This window comes from Oryzias melastigma, unplaced genomic scaffold, assembly GCF_002922805.2.
Source record: "Oryzias melastigma strain HK-1 unplaced genomic scaffold, ASM292280v2 sc00240, whole genome shotgun sequence".
NCBI lineage: Eukaryota > Metazoa > Chordata > Actinopteri > Beloniformes > Adrianichthyidae > Oryzias > Oryzias melastigma.
In genome coordinates this window covers 469,693-485,128 of record NW_023416887.1, presented here as the reverse complement: position 1 = coordinate 485,128, position 15,436 = coordinate 469,693, and the positions used below count along the sequence as shown (strand labels likewise).

At 40.1% G+C, this 15,436-nt stretch overlaps 1 protein-coding gene across 2 annotated transcripts in view; it reads right to left on the bottom strand.

The window, feature by feature from the left end:
* Positions 1-3,076: 3,076 nt before the first annotated feature.
* Positions 3,077-15,436, bottom strand: part of LOC112141398 (polyunsaturated fatty acid lipoxygenase ALOX8) — a 20,112-nt gene continuing 7,752 nt past the window's right edge. For both annotated transcript variants that reach the window (XM_036210780.1, XM_024264527.2), the window contains 9 exons: positions 11,313-11,476; positions 11,088-11,228; positions 10,131-10,334; positions 6,687-6,773; positions 6,444-6,613; positions 5,940-6,061; positions 5,428-5,528; positions 3,830-3,994; positions 3,077-3,713 (listed from right to left, as the gene is read on the bottom strand). In XM_036210780.1, the coding sequence (XP_036066673.1) occupies positions 3,534-3,713; positions 3,830-3,994; positions 5,428-5,528; positions 5,940-6,061; positions 6,444-6,613; positions 6,687-6,773; positions 10,131-10,334; positions 11,088-11,228; positions 11,313-11,476 (1,334 nt within the window). In that variant the 3' untranslated portion in view covers positions 3,077-3,533. The remainder of the gene's footprint in view (positions 3,714-3,829; positions 3,995-5,427; positions 5,529-5,939; positions 6,062-6,443; positions 6,614-6,686; positions 6,774-10,130; positions 10,335-11,087; positions 11,229-11,312; positions 11,477-15,436) is intronic.

Sequence of the window (15,436 nt, the reverse complement as noted above, 5' to 3'; positions counted from 1 at the left end):
ACAGCTGCATATTTAAAATGAAAAGTAGTAAAACATATTTTTTTTTTAAGAAGTAGAAGAAAAACTCCATAACTAATTTAATTTAATTTCTTAGGGGGCTTTACTACTGTTTTAATGACTTCTATTTTACTTGTGATGTTTCTGACCTGGAAAAGGAAAAACTGGAAAATTGTACAAATTTATGTATTTTGATTTTTTAAATTAAATTGAATTTACTCTATGAAAATTATGTGTGTTAAACTGGGTTATTTACGAACGTTTGTTTTTGTAAAAAACAAACCCTTTGATTCATGTGATCATAACCAGAATCTCTCAAGAATAAAAAATTGGAAGTTTAGCTGATGCTAAAAAAGTAAAACTGATCATTTTAAAAAAAAATGTTTCTTGCAAACATTCTTAGATGAGCTCTGTCATTATTAAGATAATTTAATAGGGGTGTAGGAAAGTATCGAGTTAAAATGTTGACATGACGATATTTATTTAATTGTTTATGGGACTCCTTCACCGTCTTGGTTTTGTTTTCCCCTTCTACCTTCGACCACTAGTTGTCAGCAGACCGCACTGAGCCTCTATGACCAGATCTGCACCACGACAAAAACAACAACAAGATCCTTCAAACGTTCAGTTAGCCTCGCGGTTTTGGTTGTTATGAGACATAAACTACTTAGTTTTGACTTCGAATGGGTATTAAACCGAAACTCTGTGCCACGTTGCTGCCAGTATCATATTAAGATGTGGATTGCGATGCTTCATAGCAACTCAGATACGAACGAGTGAAGTTGCACTGCTACAGCGTGTCATGCACGGATCCTTCCCGCCTTGCCCACCCTTGTGTCGAAGTGTCCTTGGGCAAGGCACTGAACCCCAAATTGGAAAGTTGGTGTCAGTGTTCAGCAGCAAAGCCAACACCAGGGTGTGAATAGGTGAATGGGTCTGTGACTGAAGCGCTTTGGGCCCTCAAAAGAGGGTAGAAAGCACTATACAAGTATACGCCATTTGCCATCGTATCATGAGGCATGTATTGGGATATGTATTTTATTGCCGGACTATTGCCAGTACACACCCCTACAATTTAATACTAAAATTATCCTAAAGAGTATAATTTGTATCTACAGAAAACTATTTACAGGAAGAAATTAAAAAAAAAAAAAAAAAAAAAAAAAATGCCATACCAGAGGGAGCATTGTGCAGCCGCTGGACATTCTCTCTCATCATGCCCCAGACCAGTTCCAGATTCCTGACGTCACATTGAGAACTTCTACTGTAATAAAATGAGAAGCTGCCCTTACTTGTAGGCTTAAAAATAAAAATAAAAAAAAGCTTCAACGGCTTCCACCTCAGCTGAACCAGAGAGACGTGGATCCCTGCAGAACTCAAATTGCTGAGATGGTTTTGCTGAACTGTCTTTTTCTGATGCCAAATGAACATGACTATCAATGATATTCCAAATTATTGTTGTAAGGATGATAGATTTTACGCCGTAAATATTTGTAAGTGAGCTGTTTTTGCTAAGATATGTTAAAATACACAATGTAACAGATTTAATACTGTTTATGCTGAAAATACATGTTAATACCTTTTGACAACATCTTTAAAAAAAAGGAGTTTGTCCTTGAAAAAACAGAGTATTTACTTTTCTTTGGATTGTCAGCAGCAGAGGAGCATCAGTCATGTTTAACCTCTGTAGACTTGATGCCCATGTGTATGTTAGGGAATCAGGAGGACAACCCAAAACAGAGCAAACACAGGTCACAATTAAAGTGTTTATTAGGAAGGTAGAATTATTGAGTGGGCCGCCAGATGCACAGGTGAGCCTGAAAGTCAGATAAAAGAGTTATTTGGAGATCCTGGTTCCACGCTTGGGGTGATGGTGATCTCTTACGTAGAACTCCAGAAGCAGACGTGAGAGAAGAGCCTTTGAAGCGTCCGAGTGCAGGGCGGATGGCGTCAGGAATGATGGAAGATTCCTCCACTGCTGCGGTGTACAGGATGAGAATCCACCAGAGGGTGAAGACCAATGTTGGGGCAGCTTTACTCCGTGTTGAGATGAGGGATCTGGAAACGTCACGCCTCTTCAGGATGGAAACGGAGGAGGAAAAACCAGGGAAGAAAAACTCCAGACAGGGGACAGGCTTAAACTCATTACCAGGGCAGAAAAGGGTCAAAAACATGAAAAGATTAGAAGTGCAAGGATTGTTATAGCTGGAATGTGACTGATACAACGAACTGGCAGTGAAGAGGTGAAAGTGAGGATCTTAAATAGTGTGAACACCAACTGGAGCACAATGGGAGATTAATCAGCACAGGTGAGTGAGATTAGGGTGGAGGAAGGAAGAGAGGGGTGAAGGAGCAGAGCAGAACCATGACAGTGTAAAGCATCATATTTTGGGTTTTATTACCAAGGTAGTCAATTCTGCTTTCCCGGGACCTGTGACTGTATGTGTAGAGGGTTAGCTGAAACATTAGCTCTGGTCTAAAGAGGTCCATGACAGCATGTTCAACTTCACTATGGGATGAACAGAAAAAAACTTTGCACAACCTTGGAGGAACTGAACCTCTTATCATGAAGTTGTTTGTCCAGCTCTATAAGAAGGCTGTCCACCGCTCATCATTCAGGACCCTCATTTATTTAGACTTCTCTGTACATCTGATCTGCGTATAATTCCTGAATTCATTTACTGCTCAATAAAACTTTGTATATACTGTTAAGATTTAATTATTTTCTTCAGATTCAGAAATGTTCCACCACACAAGTTATTTTTAAAAACCAAGTACTTACTAACAAAGATTTATGATGCGCAAGAAGAACATGCAAACTCCACACAGAAAGGTCCCAGCGATCTATGGCCTTCCTTGTGAGGCACGATTGCTAATCACTGTGCTCCTCTAAACATGCCATGCTACAGGAATTATTAGAACATAAAACCAGGATCATGTGTTTAATCATGTCAGCTCCTTCCCCTTTGCCATCCTCTTGTCACCCCAGTCAGACCTCCTGGTCCCCTTCGCCACCCCAAACTTCAGTTGTCCGTTCTTCACGGTCTCGTCAGACTTTTACGGAGCTCAAAGAAGCACGCACAAGAACTTTGTTTAGATGGTTTATTTATTGTTGCTTCAAGAGGTTAAGAAAGATAAAGTTTGATTTTTAAGAGAAGAAACTGTTAAAGGATTAACATTACAGATGATTTGCAGTTTTGATTTAACACATCAAATAGTTGAACAGTAATCACACACTGAAGAACAAACCAATTCTGCAAAGAAACACCACCATTAATTTCTGTCTCAAACATGTGTCATTATAAAGAAAGCAGAAAGAAATAATTCAATTCTCCTGGGAAGCAAATAGCAATAATAATCTTTACTTATATAGCCCCTTTCAAGATAAAAATCACAGTGTTTCACAGTAAAACACAGAATATAAAAACAGAATTAAGAAAAAGCTATTTTAAAAAGATGTTTTTAGTTGTTTTTTAAAAGAAAACGCTGAAATCATTAAGCTGAAGGAGTGTTGGTCTCCTGCAGTGGCCTGCACTCTACACATCCACACTCCACTCCACACACGCTGGGTCCAGGTAAGTGTACGGCAGATCCAGTTTTTTGTTCCTCTCTTTGATGCTGTTGCTCAAAGTTTGGAGCTGTGATTTGAACATTTCGATTTCCTCACAAGGACCATCCTCTGTGAAATATTCCTCCTTGAAGTCTAGAAGAAATTTCTGAAATGACAAAACCAGCTCTGTGTCAAAAGGAACCCAAACATTTGTCTGACTTGAAGAAAAAGTCTCTTCACAGAACTGAGAAACTTTTGTAGCATGAAGTTCACATCACTTACAGCATCACTGGGAGGTGTGCTGAGGGCCCAAACTGTCCCCATGTTGAAAGCTGTGGTTCGAGCATCAGGCAGTGCTTCCATGATTGAAATCCCCTCTCCCTTCTTGGTGGGTGGGGGCTCCTGCATGGTGGAGGGGCCGTTTGGCATCCATCCATAAAAGTCATACTGCAGAAAAGTAAAGGCAGAAATATCTGGTTCAGGAGGAGATACTTCCTAAAGCCAGTTTCAGTCTTAAGTCAATGGCACAGAAATGAATTGAGGCCATCTGAAGTCCTGCGGTGGGATTTGAGCAACGAGTGCAGCGGTCTGGAAACAATGCGGCGCAGCCAGAGTTCAAATATCTAAATTTGGACAGGTCGCTGCGTTGCGTCAGCCAATCAGGAACTCAGATTTGGGCACGTGACGTTTTCAGTGACTGGAACAATGGGTAGAATACTAATACAATGCAAGTGTTTTTGTCGTGAACTATTTTCTTAATCCGCTGAGGCCATGGGGTTTCCAGAGCTTCATCCTCCATTGGTCATTGGCGGCTCATTGGCTGCTGCCAGCCTTCTGGGAACCGGCAGAGCTCCCTCAATATATGCCCGCAGAGGGAGAGCCGCCTCATGGTGAGGGGGTGTCTCCTTGGACCTTCTGGACTTTGAGATATTTTTCTTAAATTTAATTGAAACAATGATTAAAATAGGCCCCTTTTTTTTTTATTTTTTGTGTGTTTGTTTTTCTTTTTCCCCTTTTGAGTTACTGCGAGGCATTGAGCCTTCAAACTCAGTCAGAGACAGAAACACCACAGAAGCGACTGTCATAGAAAACACAGTCTCCAGAGTGAAAGTGAAGCCGGGAAAACATTTGAATAATCTCAAAAACTCAGACATAGAGACATGATCATCAATGTTTTCATGTCTTTCATTCACTGAAAGTTAGATATACACAGACACTGATCCATTTAGCGCTCAGGCTAAACTCAGAACACTTTTTTGACAGACGGCGAGCAGCGAATTCGCCACGCAGCAAAAGAGGGGCGGGGTACGCGAGTTTGTCGTGTGAATCGCATTCGGTGTGAACCAGAATTACAGTGTTTCCCAACCCTGGTTTTCTGAGAACACTTTTTCAGGTTTTCCATGTTGCCCTGCTTATGCACATCTGATTCAGCTCACCGGGTCTCTGATGACAGTCAACACCAGCAGGTGTGTTAGGGAAGGGTTGGATTGGAACAACGCAGGACAGTGGTCCCCGAGGACAAGAGTTAGGAAATACTGGTCTAAGACATCTATCCATTCTTTAACTAAACCCACTTTGGTCCCATCAGATGTCACAGGAATGCTGGAGCTCATCCAATGACTAAAAGGGGAGGGTGGAGTTCATCCTGGACAGTTTCACAGTTCATTGTAGGGCCACAAAGAGACAAACAACCAAGCACATTTACAGTTGAGGAAATTAAAAGACACAAGGTGACCTATGAAACATGATTTGTACTGTGTGAGGAGGAAACTCACACATGCACAATCAGAACATGCAGGCTGTCCACAGCTGTGATTTAAACATAGCCTTACTGTTGTGAAAACCACAACACCGCCGTGCACTCAATCTGCAGCACTCACCTGTCCAGAGTTCACGGCTGCATGCTGGGCAGAGCAGGTGAACATCACCATGGTAACAAACTTGACCAGCTCAGACACAGTGGTGAACTTCTGTGGGATGCCTGAGGATTGGAACAAAACATGGCAACACGTCTCAAAATAGAGGCAAACAGATGAAGTTTGGGTTTTCTCTTTGTAATACAGAATATTAAATGTTTCTGCATCATCATTAGACACTTAAACAGTTCAGTGGAACAAAGTGTGAATGAACAAATGACACCTCCAAGCAGGTTGAAGTGGTTTAGGAGTGTGTAGACTGATCAAAAATGTCAGCAAGAATGAAATGGTGGGTGTGCATTAACAAGATCAGTGATGATGTTTTGTTAGAAAACGTTTTACTTTGAAAAAACAAAAAGCTGAGATGGAGGAGATGAACCAGAGATTAATGATGATGTTAGAAGAGGATCAAGACAAGTGTGATAAACATTTGAAGATCAACAGTAACAATCAGGAGACTGGGGAGATTTTCTCACCAGTCTCTTCTTTCTTCAGAAATCCATGTTCAAAGATTTCCTTGATCCAGTTCTGCAGCTCATCGTCTTTCTGAACCACGCCATCATCCGTATAGTAGTAGCCGAGAATCTTTGTCACAAAACTTTGAGAAACAAAAGCATGTAGAAAAAATATATATATATTAAAATGTACTGAAATCCTGAAAACCAAACTTTAAATATATTTTTTAACTGTGTTGACATTTTTTCATGAAATTAATTTCTTTTACATATTGAAATGTTCCTGATGAACACTTTAATCCCATTTTAGTAAAGTGTCAGAAAAAATGTTAAAAACCAAAGAAGGAGCTTGAAGACATTTATTCTGTGTTCAGTTGAGTTCTTCAGCTCCTTCATGGATCATCTCCACCACAGCTCATTCTGCAGCATCACTTCTTCCACACAAAGCAGAAACCCTGAACTCTCTCCACACTGTCTGTCTCAAACATGGACTTTGAAGACGACAAACAGAAACTTTCTGTGAACCTGTGCATGATGTTCCACAGCTTCAGTCCGTCGTCTCTGTAGTAGAAGTTTTTCACATCTTTCAGACCTCGGTCCTCGATGTCATCAGGTATGCAGAGAGACTTGTAGGTGAGGTTGGAGAGAAATTTCCCGATGAGGTGTGGCAAACCTTCCCCACCAGAGGCTGCACACTGCATAACAATCAACAAATTACTTTACAGGAAAGTAAAACTTTCAGGTTCATTTGATTTTTTCCCTCCAAACCTTATTGAAAATGCCTTCCTTTGAGATAAGAAAATTGCGAGCCAAGACGTTGATCTGCAGAGTGTGGCGTGTGTGACCGACAAGAAGCTAGAAAACAGAAAAGAACTTCTTTATCCTTTTTGTTTATAGCTGTAATTTCTAATGGTGCATTCACACCTGCCCGTGTAGCAGGCACGTCAAATTTGCGTGCACGCATCAAATTTACTGCTTATAACCTGTTTGCCCGTTCCTAACCAGGAACGGGCAAACAGAGCAATTGCAGCTGCCCAGGGACTCTTAGCCTGGCTAGATCTGGGGAGCAGAGCTCACTAGCTAACGCTGTACACCGGGCAGCTGGCTAGGGACAGAAAAAAACTTTATTTAGGGTTTGGTTACCCTTAAAACCCCTGGGGTCCCTAAAGTAAGGCCCGCTTCCACATTTGGCTCGGCCCCCTAAACAATATCAGAGACGCATGACTTTTTTTTTTTTTTTTTTTAATCTGATCGTGCAATTAAGACCCTCACAGAACGTGGCTTCTTATTCCAACCTTCTAGTCTCTGCTCCAATCTGAACCCCCCAAATCCCTGTCAAACAGAAAAGAATACCAGCAGTGTTCTCTTCCTACAGTATGTCACAAAAGTGATTACACCCCTAACTGAAACTGTACAAATTGAGCACACATGATCACTTTCCTTCCCCTTTGTCATGTGAACCATTAGTGTTACACTGTCTCAGGTGTCTTCAGTTAGCAGGTGAGTTAAAATTCGGAATAAAAGCTCTTCCACTCTCTTAACCGGTCCCTGAAAGTTCAACATGCCACCTCATGGCGTCAGCTCTCAGAAGACCAGAAAAAACACATTATTGCTTTACATAAAGATGGACTAGGCTGTAAGTAAATAGCCAACACTTTGAAACTGTGCTGCAGCACAGTGGCCAAGATCATCCAGCGCTTTAAGAGAACAGGTTCTTCTCAGAACAGAAGCTGAGTGCACGTTCTCAGCGCCACATTCAAAGACTGGCTTTGGAAAACAGATGGATGAGTGGGTCCAGCATTGGGGAAGATTGAAGGGATGGGAGGTCAGCCTGTCAGTGATCAGACCGTATGTCGCACACTCCATCAAATTGCTCTGCATGGTTGTCGTCCTAGAAGGAAGCCTCTTCTAAAGATGATGCACAAGAAAGCTTGGAAACAGTCTGCTGCAGACAAACTAAGGACCAGGATTACTGGAACCATGTCTTGTGGTCTGAGGAGACCAAGATCAACAGATTTGGTTCAGATGGTGTCAAGCATGTGAGGCAGCAACCAGGTGAGGAGTACAAAGACAAGTGCATCTTACCTACCGTCAAACATGGTGGTGGAAGTGTCATGATCTGGGACAGCATGAGTGCTGCTGGCATTGGGGAGCTACAGTTCATTAAGGGAAACATGAATTCTAACATGTACTGTGACATTCTGAAGCAGAGCATGATCCCCTCCCTCCAGAAACTGGGCCTCAGAGCAGTGTTCCAGCATGATACTGACCCAAACACACCTCCAACATGACCACCGGCTTGCTAAAGCTCCTGTTAACATATAAGGCTCTGAATGGTGTGGCCCCATCCTATATTAGAGATCTCATAGTTCCTTACCAACCAGTCAGAACACTTCGTTCACAAAATGCTGGACTGCTTGTAGTTCCTAGAATTTCTAAAAGTACAGTTGGAGGTAGAACCTTCAGCCATCAAGCCCCTGTTCTATGGAATAAGCTCCCAGCTCATGTCAGAGAGGCCAGCACAGTTTCTACCTTCAAAACTAGCCTTAAAACATTCCTATTTGGACAGGCGTTCTGCCAGGCTAGCTAGTAATCAGAGAATATTCCCTCTCATGTGGTCCTTGTGAGGCTAGATAAATAAACTAATATTGATGCGTTTAAATATAAATTTAGATTTTCTATCATGGTTATTATTCAGATCAGCTCTGGGGTTCTGTTCTCTATTCTCATCTACTTCTCCTCTCTTCTACTCTTTATTATTTATTGTATTTAGTTCTCCATGCTTTTGTGGTGCAGTTCCATTCACATGTTGTTCTTCTTTCCCACTCTCCTCTGGGGAGCGGGATAGATTTCAGATGCCCGGTGGATCCCCCACGCTCCCACTCTTGGCCGTGGACCACGCCCCCGACACCATCCTGCATCTCTGAGTGAGAGTGATTCCTGCTGGGTCGTCTTTCCTCCTGGTCGTGGACTGCACTTCTGCTTCATCTTGACTATGGACTTCATCATCACTTGTCCCTCAACTCTATCTGAATGAACTCTTATATTCGTAGTTGTAGAAGCTAATTTTTCTTTAACTGTTCTGGTATCTCCTGTCCGTCCTGGGATAGGATCTCTCCTTCATATGGGAATCCCTAAGGTTTCTTCTTTTTTCCTGACTCAGGTTTTTTTAGGAGTTTTTCCTTAAGAAGAGGATTCCACTGGTAAGATGTGAAGGTCTGGTGAACTCTATGGCCAGTAGACTTCAAGCTGGAAAATGATGGTGGCCACACAAAATATTGAAATTTCCCATTTTTACTTACGGGTGTAATCACTTTTGTTTCCAGGGCTTTAGCTATTATTGGCTGTATTTTTATTTATTTTGAGGGGACAATAAATTTACACTGCTGTGCTAACTTTAGACTGACTACTGTTCATTGTGTGAAAGCGTCATTTATGCAGTGTTGTCCTAAGAAAAGATTTAATTAACTACATGTTTGCTGAGATGTGAGGGGTGTACTCACTTCTGTGACATACTGTATATCCCAGTTCACTTTTTGAAATAGCAGGTCTACAGAACTCAGAGATAATATAGTTATTATAAATATATAATTATTAATTCCTTTGGGATATTTATTATTTCAGTTTAGTTTATAGTTTTCTTTGGAAATCTCAAAGTGGATAACATCTGTAACTTGTTCACCTTCATGTGAATTATTTTTTCCTTCTCATGCATTTTAGAAATATTTATATTTATTTTTATTTAATTTTCCACTTATTTTAGCCAAAGTTAGTATTTAAAAATTGTATTTAGAATGGGTTTTAATAGATACACTGAACTATTTCTTCCTTCAGTTTTTTAAGCTTTGATCAGTTTATAACCTTTTCTGTGTATTAAATATGTTTTGCACTGAGTAACAAACTTCCAGTATTATGTTACATTTTTTTGAAGAATTTTTCAGATTAGTCCACAAATCAGCACTCTGCACAGGGATTGGGATAAGAAGTAAGAACTCTGACTTTCTTCTGGTCTTCTTACTGATTCTTCTGGCGCTTTGATCAACAGCATTCAACAAAACAATATCTAATAACAGTTTGAATTTGGATCATATTTTTTACTGAGCTGTTGTCTTGAAAATGTATTTCCACTGATCTTAAAATATATTTTTTTAGTGTCTCAATTATCCCATTACTCCACAATAAAGCAGAACTGAACAAAAAATCTTCAGGTACCTTGTGAACAGGGTGCACTCTGGGTAAGTTTCTCTTTAGAGCAACGCCAAACACCTCAGCCAGCAGGTGAGTGCGCAGCAGGTGATAGTTGAGCTCATGCAGGTTGAAGTCTGCACTTCTCACAAACAGCTTTGCCAACAGCCAGTCATCGTCAAAGTCAGAGGGAAGGAAGACGGGGTTGTCCTGTCCTGGATTCTGCTTCAACTGCAGGAGAAGATCAAACAACAAATCAACCAATGATCATTAGTGACACTAAGCAAAGAATGATTCTGATTCTGTTTTGAAATGAGACTTTAATTATACCCCATTGAGCTGTCACAAGCATGAATTTTGAGTGAACATTTGAAAGAAGCTGTTTTGCGCCTTTTGTGAAGAGTGAATGTTTTTTAGATATTTAAGTTTAGCTGATGGAAGATGAGATTTAAATAAGTTTTGTTTTAGAATCAAATTTATTCTAAGCTTCAAGCTTCCAAGAGCTCCAGGCTTTAGTTTTTGGGTGTTCATCTAAATGTTTCCCTTTGATTTTGGTCTCTTCTGTGAAAAATTAATGATGAAGAATATTGAACAGAGTGGAGAGCAACTGAAAGCCAAACATCTGAATCTGTGTGACTTATCCTCCGATGATCCATCCCCTAAAGAAGTTTGGATCTGCAGTCACAGCATCACTAAAGGAGTGTTCAAATGTTTATCTTATAGATGCTGATCATCAACCAGGAAGAGAGGAGGTCCCACTTCATGAATCTCAGTATGAGTAGATTGTTGTACACATTACGAGGGGCTATCAGGATTCTCTCATCTGCTATGTTGGAACTCTCCATTTGTCATTTGGACATTGAAGAATCTCACTTTTAAGAGACCCAAGAACCTACACCTTACAGCACATTTCAGTTGGTGTGAACTGGGATACTGAAGATCCCAGTTCCCATATCTGTCATCTTGCAGGATTCTGTCGATCACCTGAATCGCGATGGGCATCATCCTGTCTTCAGTCTGGTGGAGCAGGACGAGTGGAGCAGCCAAGTACTGCTTCTTGCCGCCGATTGTGTTTGTTGTCACTTTGTCCAGAATCTTGTAGTCACACAGGAAAATGTTTCCTTTCTGTTGAAATGAAAGCAGCAGAGAGTCACTCTGCATGTAGACAGTCTACAGTCCAGGAAAACATCTGTCTGTGTTGATGTTTACCTCCATTTCTGTGTTCAGATCGACTGGATCATTTTGGAAGACCTTATCAGCCACAAGGAAGTTTTCAGGAAGGGCTTTAATGCGCTTGATCACCATGGGGTTGATCCCGTTCAGAAACTGGTAGGCAAAGAAGGAATCCTCCTTCCAGTGTTGGAAGACGTACTCTGGAAGAACATGCTAGCTTGACTTGTGTGTGCTAGACTGCTGAGCTTTAATTTTTCTGACAATTTTATCACTTCAAACCAGTGTTCTGATCTGGGGTTTGCTGAATAAAACTCTTTGAAAACCCATTCCAATTTAAATTGTGTTTTTGGTATTTTTAACTTAGAAGCATTTTTCTGACAGAGGAAATGCATTTAGAAAATAAAGATTAAAATGAAATTTCTGAGCTGTTTTAAATCAAATCATTTTGAACCAGAAGCAGATGAAAAAATGCTGTTAGAAAAAGTTTCTTACAGAAGGTGCTACAATTTTCAGCTCTGAAGCTCCCTGATCCATAAATGTCTTTGTTTTCCTTGTCCGAGCTGGGATTGGACTTATTAAAGCCCACTATATTATCTTTTAATATAATGTATAATTAATATAACACTGTGTATATCAATGTATAATTTCCATTAAGTGTGTCCTCTATCATGCTAGAAAAACATATTTTAAAATGGCAAAAACATAATTTCATCAATTTCTGTCAGTTTCAACAGAATGTCTTGATTGGAAATTGGCAAAGGCCCGTCTTTTCCAGAAGCTTTCAACACCAGTTACTATTTAGTAGGGATGCACGATACAGTTTGCTCACGGTTCGATACTTACCTCGAAATGAGCATCACGGTTCGATACATATTGAGCAAGAAAAAAATAAACCCTGAAATCCTACTACTCCACAGATGATGATTTAAAGAGAAATACCATAATGAAAATTCAGAGTTTTTCAGGTGCACAGTTCTTGGCACATTTAAATAGAACTCTTGTACACTTTTAACCCTCATGCTCTCTTAAGGGGTCCAGATGACCCCACCCCTGCATTGAGGTGTTAGCCCTTCCATGACAAAGGTGGACAAGACTTCATGTCTGTCATTGGACACCAGTAAAGATCAACAATCATTGAAAAAAAAAGTTCAGTGCACTGTCTGACGGGTCCAGAGGGTCCCACTTTTCATGTAAACAAGCCTAGGAGAGCGGAAGGGTTAAATATTACAAGTTATATGAAATACAGCAATTAAAGCAGTTCTCTTAAATTTTTACAGTTAGATGTCAAACACAATCTAAACTGAACCCATTTAAAATATTTAGAACTGGCTTACTCATCCAAATAACGATACAGGTAAAGTGCAGTATTCCTTAGATGTCAGTCCTTTATTCATGTACCTTCACTTTTTTTCCAAAAAAATAAAAAAAAATAGGCATCCTGGTTGTTTTTAGCATTTAGCTACACTTTTATTATCCAACTACTGTAGGACGGGAAAGCAGCTTCTGGCAGTGAGCAGGAGAGGGGAGCAGCGAGCAGATACTCTAAAGGTAACTCCAACTGATAATGAATAGATACATTTCATATTGTAAAAAATGTCGTATTGAATTGTCGAACGTGTATTGAGCGGTTCGGTTTTATATTGAATATTGTTTCATCCCTACTGCTGATACAGTAGAGGGTGAGCCTACTAGATAGAGAAATGCAGTGTTTTGTATTTTACTTCTTAATAATTTAACTCCTGAAGGTGTTTGGGATCTTTAAATCAGCACAAAATATGTACAGTTGATCGATTCTGTATGTATACAATAAGCAAATGAAAATTAGGAAAAAAATATGTTAGATTTAGATTTACATTCAATGCTCGAATTTAGATTTAACTATTCGAATTTAATATAGCCTTCTCAGGAGTCAGAGTTGTGTTTCCCCCTCTGGCCACCAGTGGGAGCTGTCTCAGAGTACTGAACACACTTCCTCTCCCAGCCACCCCAATGCACACTCCCTGTGCTGCTCAGCTGGCTTTCATTTGCCAATTAGCCACAGGACACTTAAGCACCACACAAAGCCTTACTCGGTGCAGAGTATTGTTTTGTGCCACCCTGCCTGCATTACTGTGTGGACCTGGGGCCCGTTTCAAGAAGCAGGTTCAACAAATTTAGAGTTCAAACCTGAACTTAGAGTCACTGGACTCAGAATTCTCAAACTCAGGGTTTTCGGTTCCAGAACAGCTGAAAATGTTTGAATCAATCAACTTGAAGTTGTCAGAACCAGAATCAGGTGTGAGCGTCGCGACCATTAAAAGCCCTGATCAATGGAGCAAAGACAGCACGATTCACCATGGCAACGGGGACAAACATCTGAGTTTAGTACTTCCGGCGGCGGAAATTGATAAGTTCTTTCAAGCATATGCGACTATAGGAGAACATTTACTGCAAGAAAAGCAACACAGCTGCAGCGGTAGAACAGAGAGAAAATATCTGCAGTTATTTGAATTATTTCTAATAATGAATAAATAATGTCAGGAAGGTTATTTTGTCACTTGTTGAGTAAGGAATGGTTTTTGATCTGTTACTAATTTAACCAGTAATCTCCGTAATCGCACGAATGACCAGTTTTGGTAACCCCCCCCCCACACACACACACGGATATCACTGCACGCTAAAAAGAAACTGTAGCTGCCTGGAATATGTTAAAAAAGCATTTGTTTAATTTGAATTCTCAAGACTTAAAAACTACTCGCCGATTTCTTTTTTAAGCATTAAAACATTTTCCATAGCCGGGAATCGAACTCGCAAACTCCGTGTGTGGGAAGCAGCATTGCTGACGACTGAGCTAATGTTTGACGCCAAGGATGGATGGTAGATGGGTTCAGATGGTTTCTCTGTGTTTGACATTCCATAATTTCAATTGTTTTGGGTCTAAAATAAGGAAAAGAAAACTGTATTTTTTATTAGCGAGTTCCAGGAAAAACTCACTATTTATAATATCGCTGAAATAAAAATGAATTGAGAAACTGCAGTCAGTCGACTCGTATCCTCCAAATCCTCTACCGACGTAAATAACATTTCCTCTGGATTAATCCATCCTCCTCTCTACATGATCCTCTATGAATGAACATGTCATTTTGGTTTCTACGTGGTGAAAACGTGACGTCTCTAATGTGAATGTTCTCTAAATGTTAATGAGGAACTCATATTTGAACATCCTTCACTTTAAAAAGGGGCAGAGACCGCAGAGAACTCTAAGTTTCCTGAAGAAAACCTGCTACCGACCAGGTTTCGTTCACAGACTCAGTTACCATAGTGATTGATTCTGAGTTCAGCTTAACCCGCTTCTTGGAACGGGCTTGGTTTGACCCACTTTCATGGGTTTGAGTTATCTCTCTTTCTGAATCCGAAAACTCAGAGTTTTGGTGAATTTGGAGTTCACGAACTCAGAGTTCCAACAAAAACTGCTTCTTGAAACGGGCCCCAGATCTTCTGTTTCTCACAAACAAAACAGGTTTGCAGTGCCACTTAGGTCAAACGTGATCGTCTGCAGTGGGAACATATAATACTGAGCAAAGATGTCTCCAGAAAACGTTCACAATGTTCTCATCGTCTCAATAAATCCTGAAGTGTTCATCTACTGGTGTTGTCTACCTATTTTTTTACAGACTTTCACCACAACATTAACCCATTAGCCATCATCATTCTGTATGTGACAAATTTTTGGGATAAATGTGTGAGCTACACAGAATGTTCAACAATATTAAATAAAAACTGGATTTATATTTTTGTGAATGACACAGAGTTCTGCTTTAGGTTGATGTCATGAAATGGGCAGCATCCTAAAGGAGCAAAAGACGGAGCCTCAGAGATCAAGCTGTTTTACTTCCAGGGTATTAAGAGTTCACAAAAACAACTCAAATTTAATAAATAATTTGTTTTTGGGTGTTCCAAAGATAATATATGATCAGATAAGTGGATATAGTTTCCTCTAAAAAACTAAAGAAAAGCATGGTATGGCAAACAACATGTAGTATTTTTTTAACTGAAAGTTGTACAGAGAACCACACAGGACCAGGTTGCCTTATGCTGGTGCTCAAAAGAAACAGCTCTGGGTATAAAAAACAAGAACAAAAGCTTTGTTGGGACATGGTTGCTGAAAAAAATCATTTAAA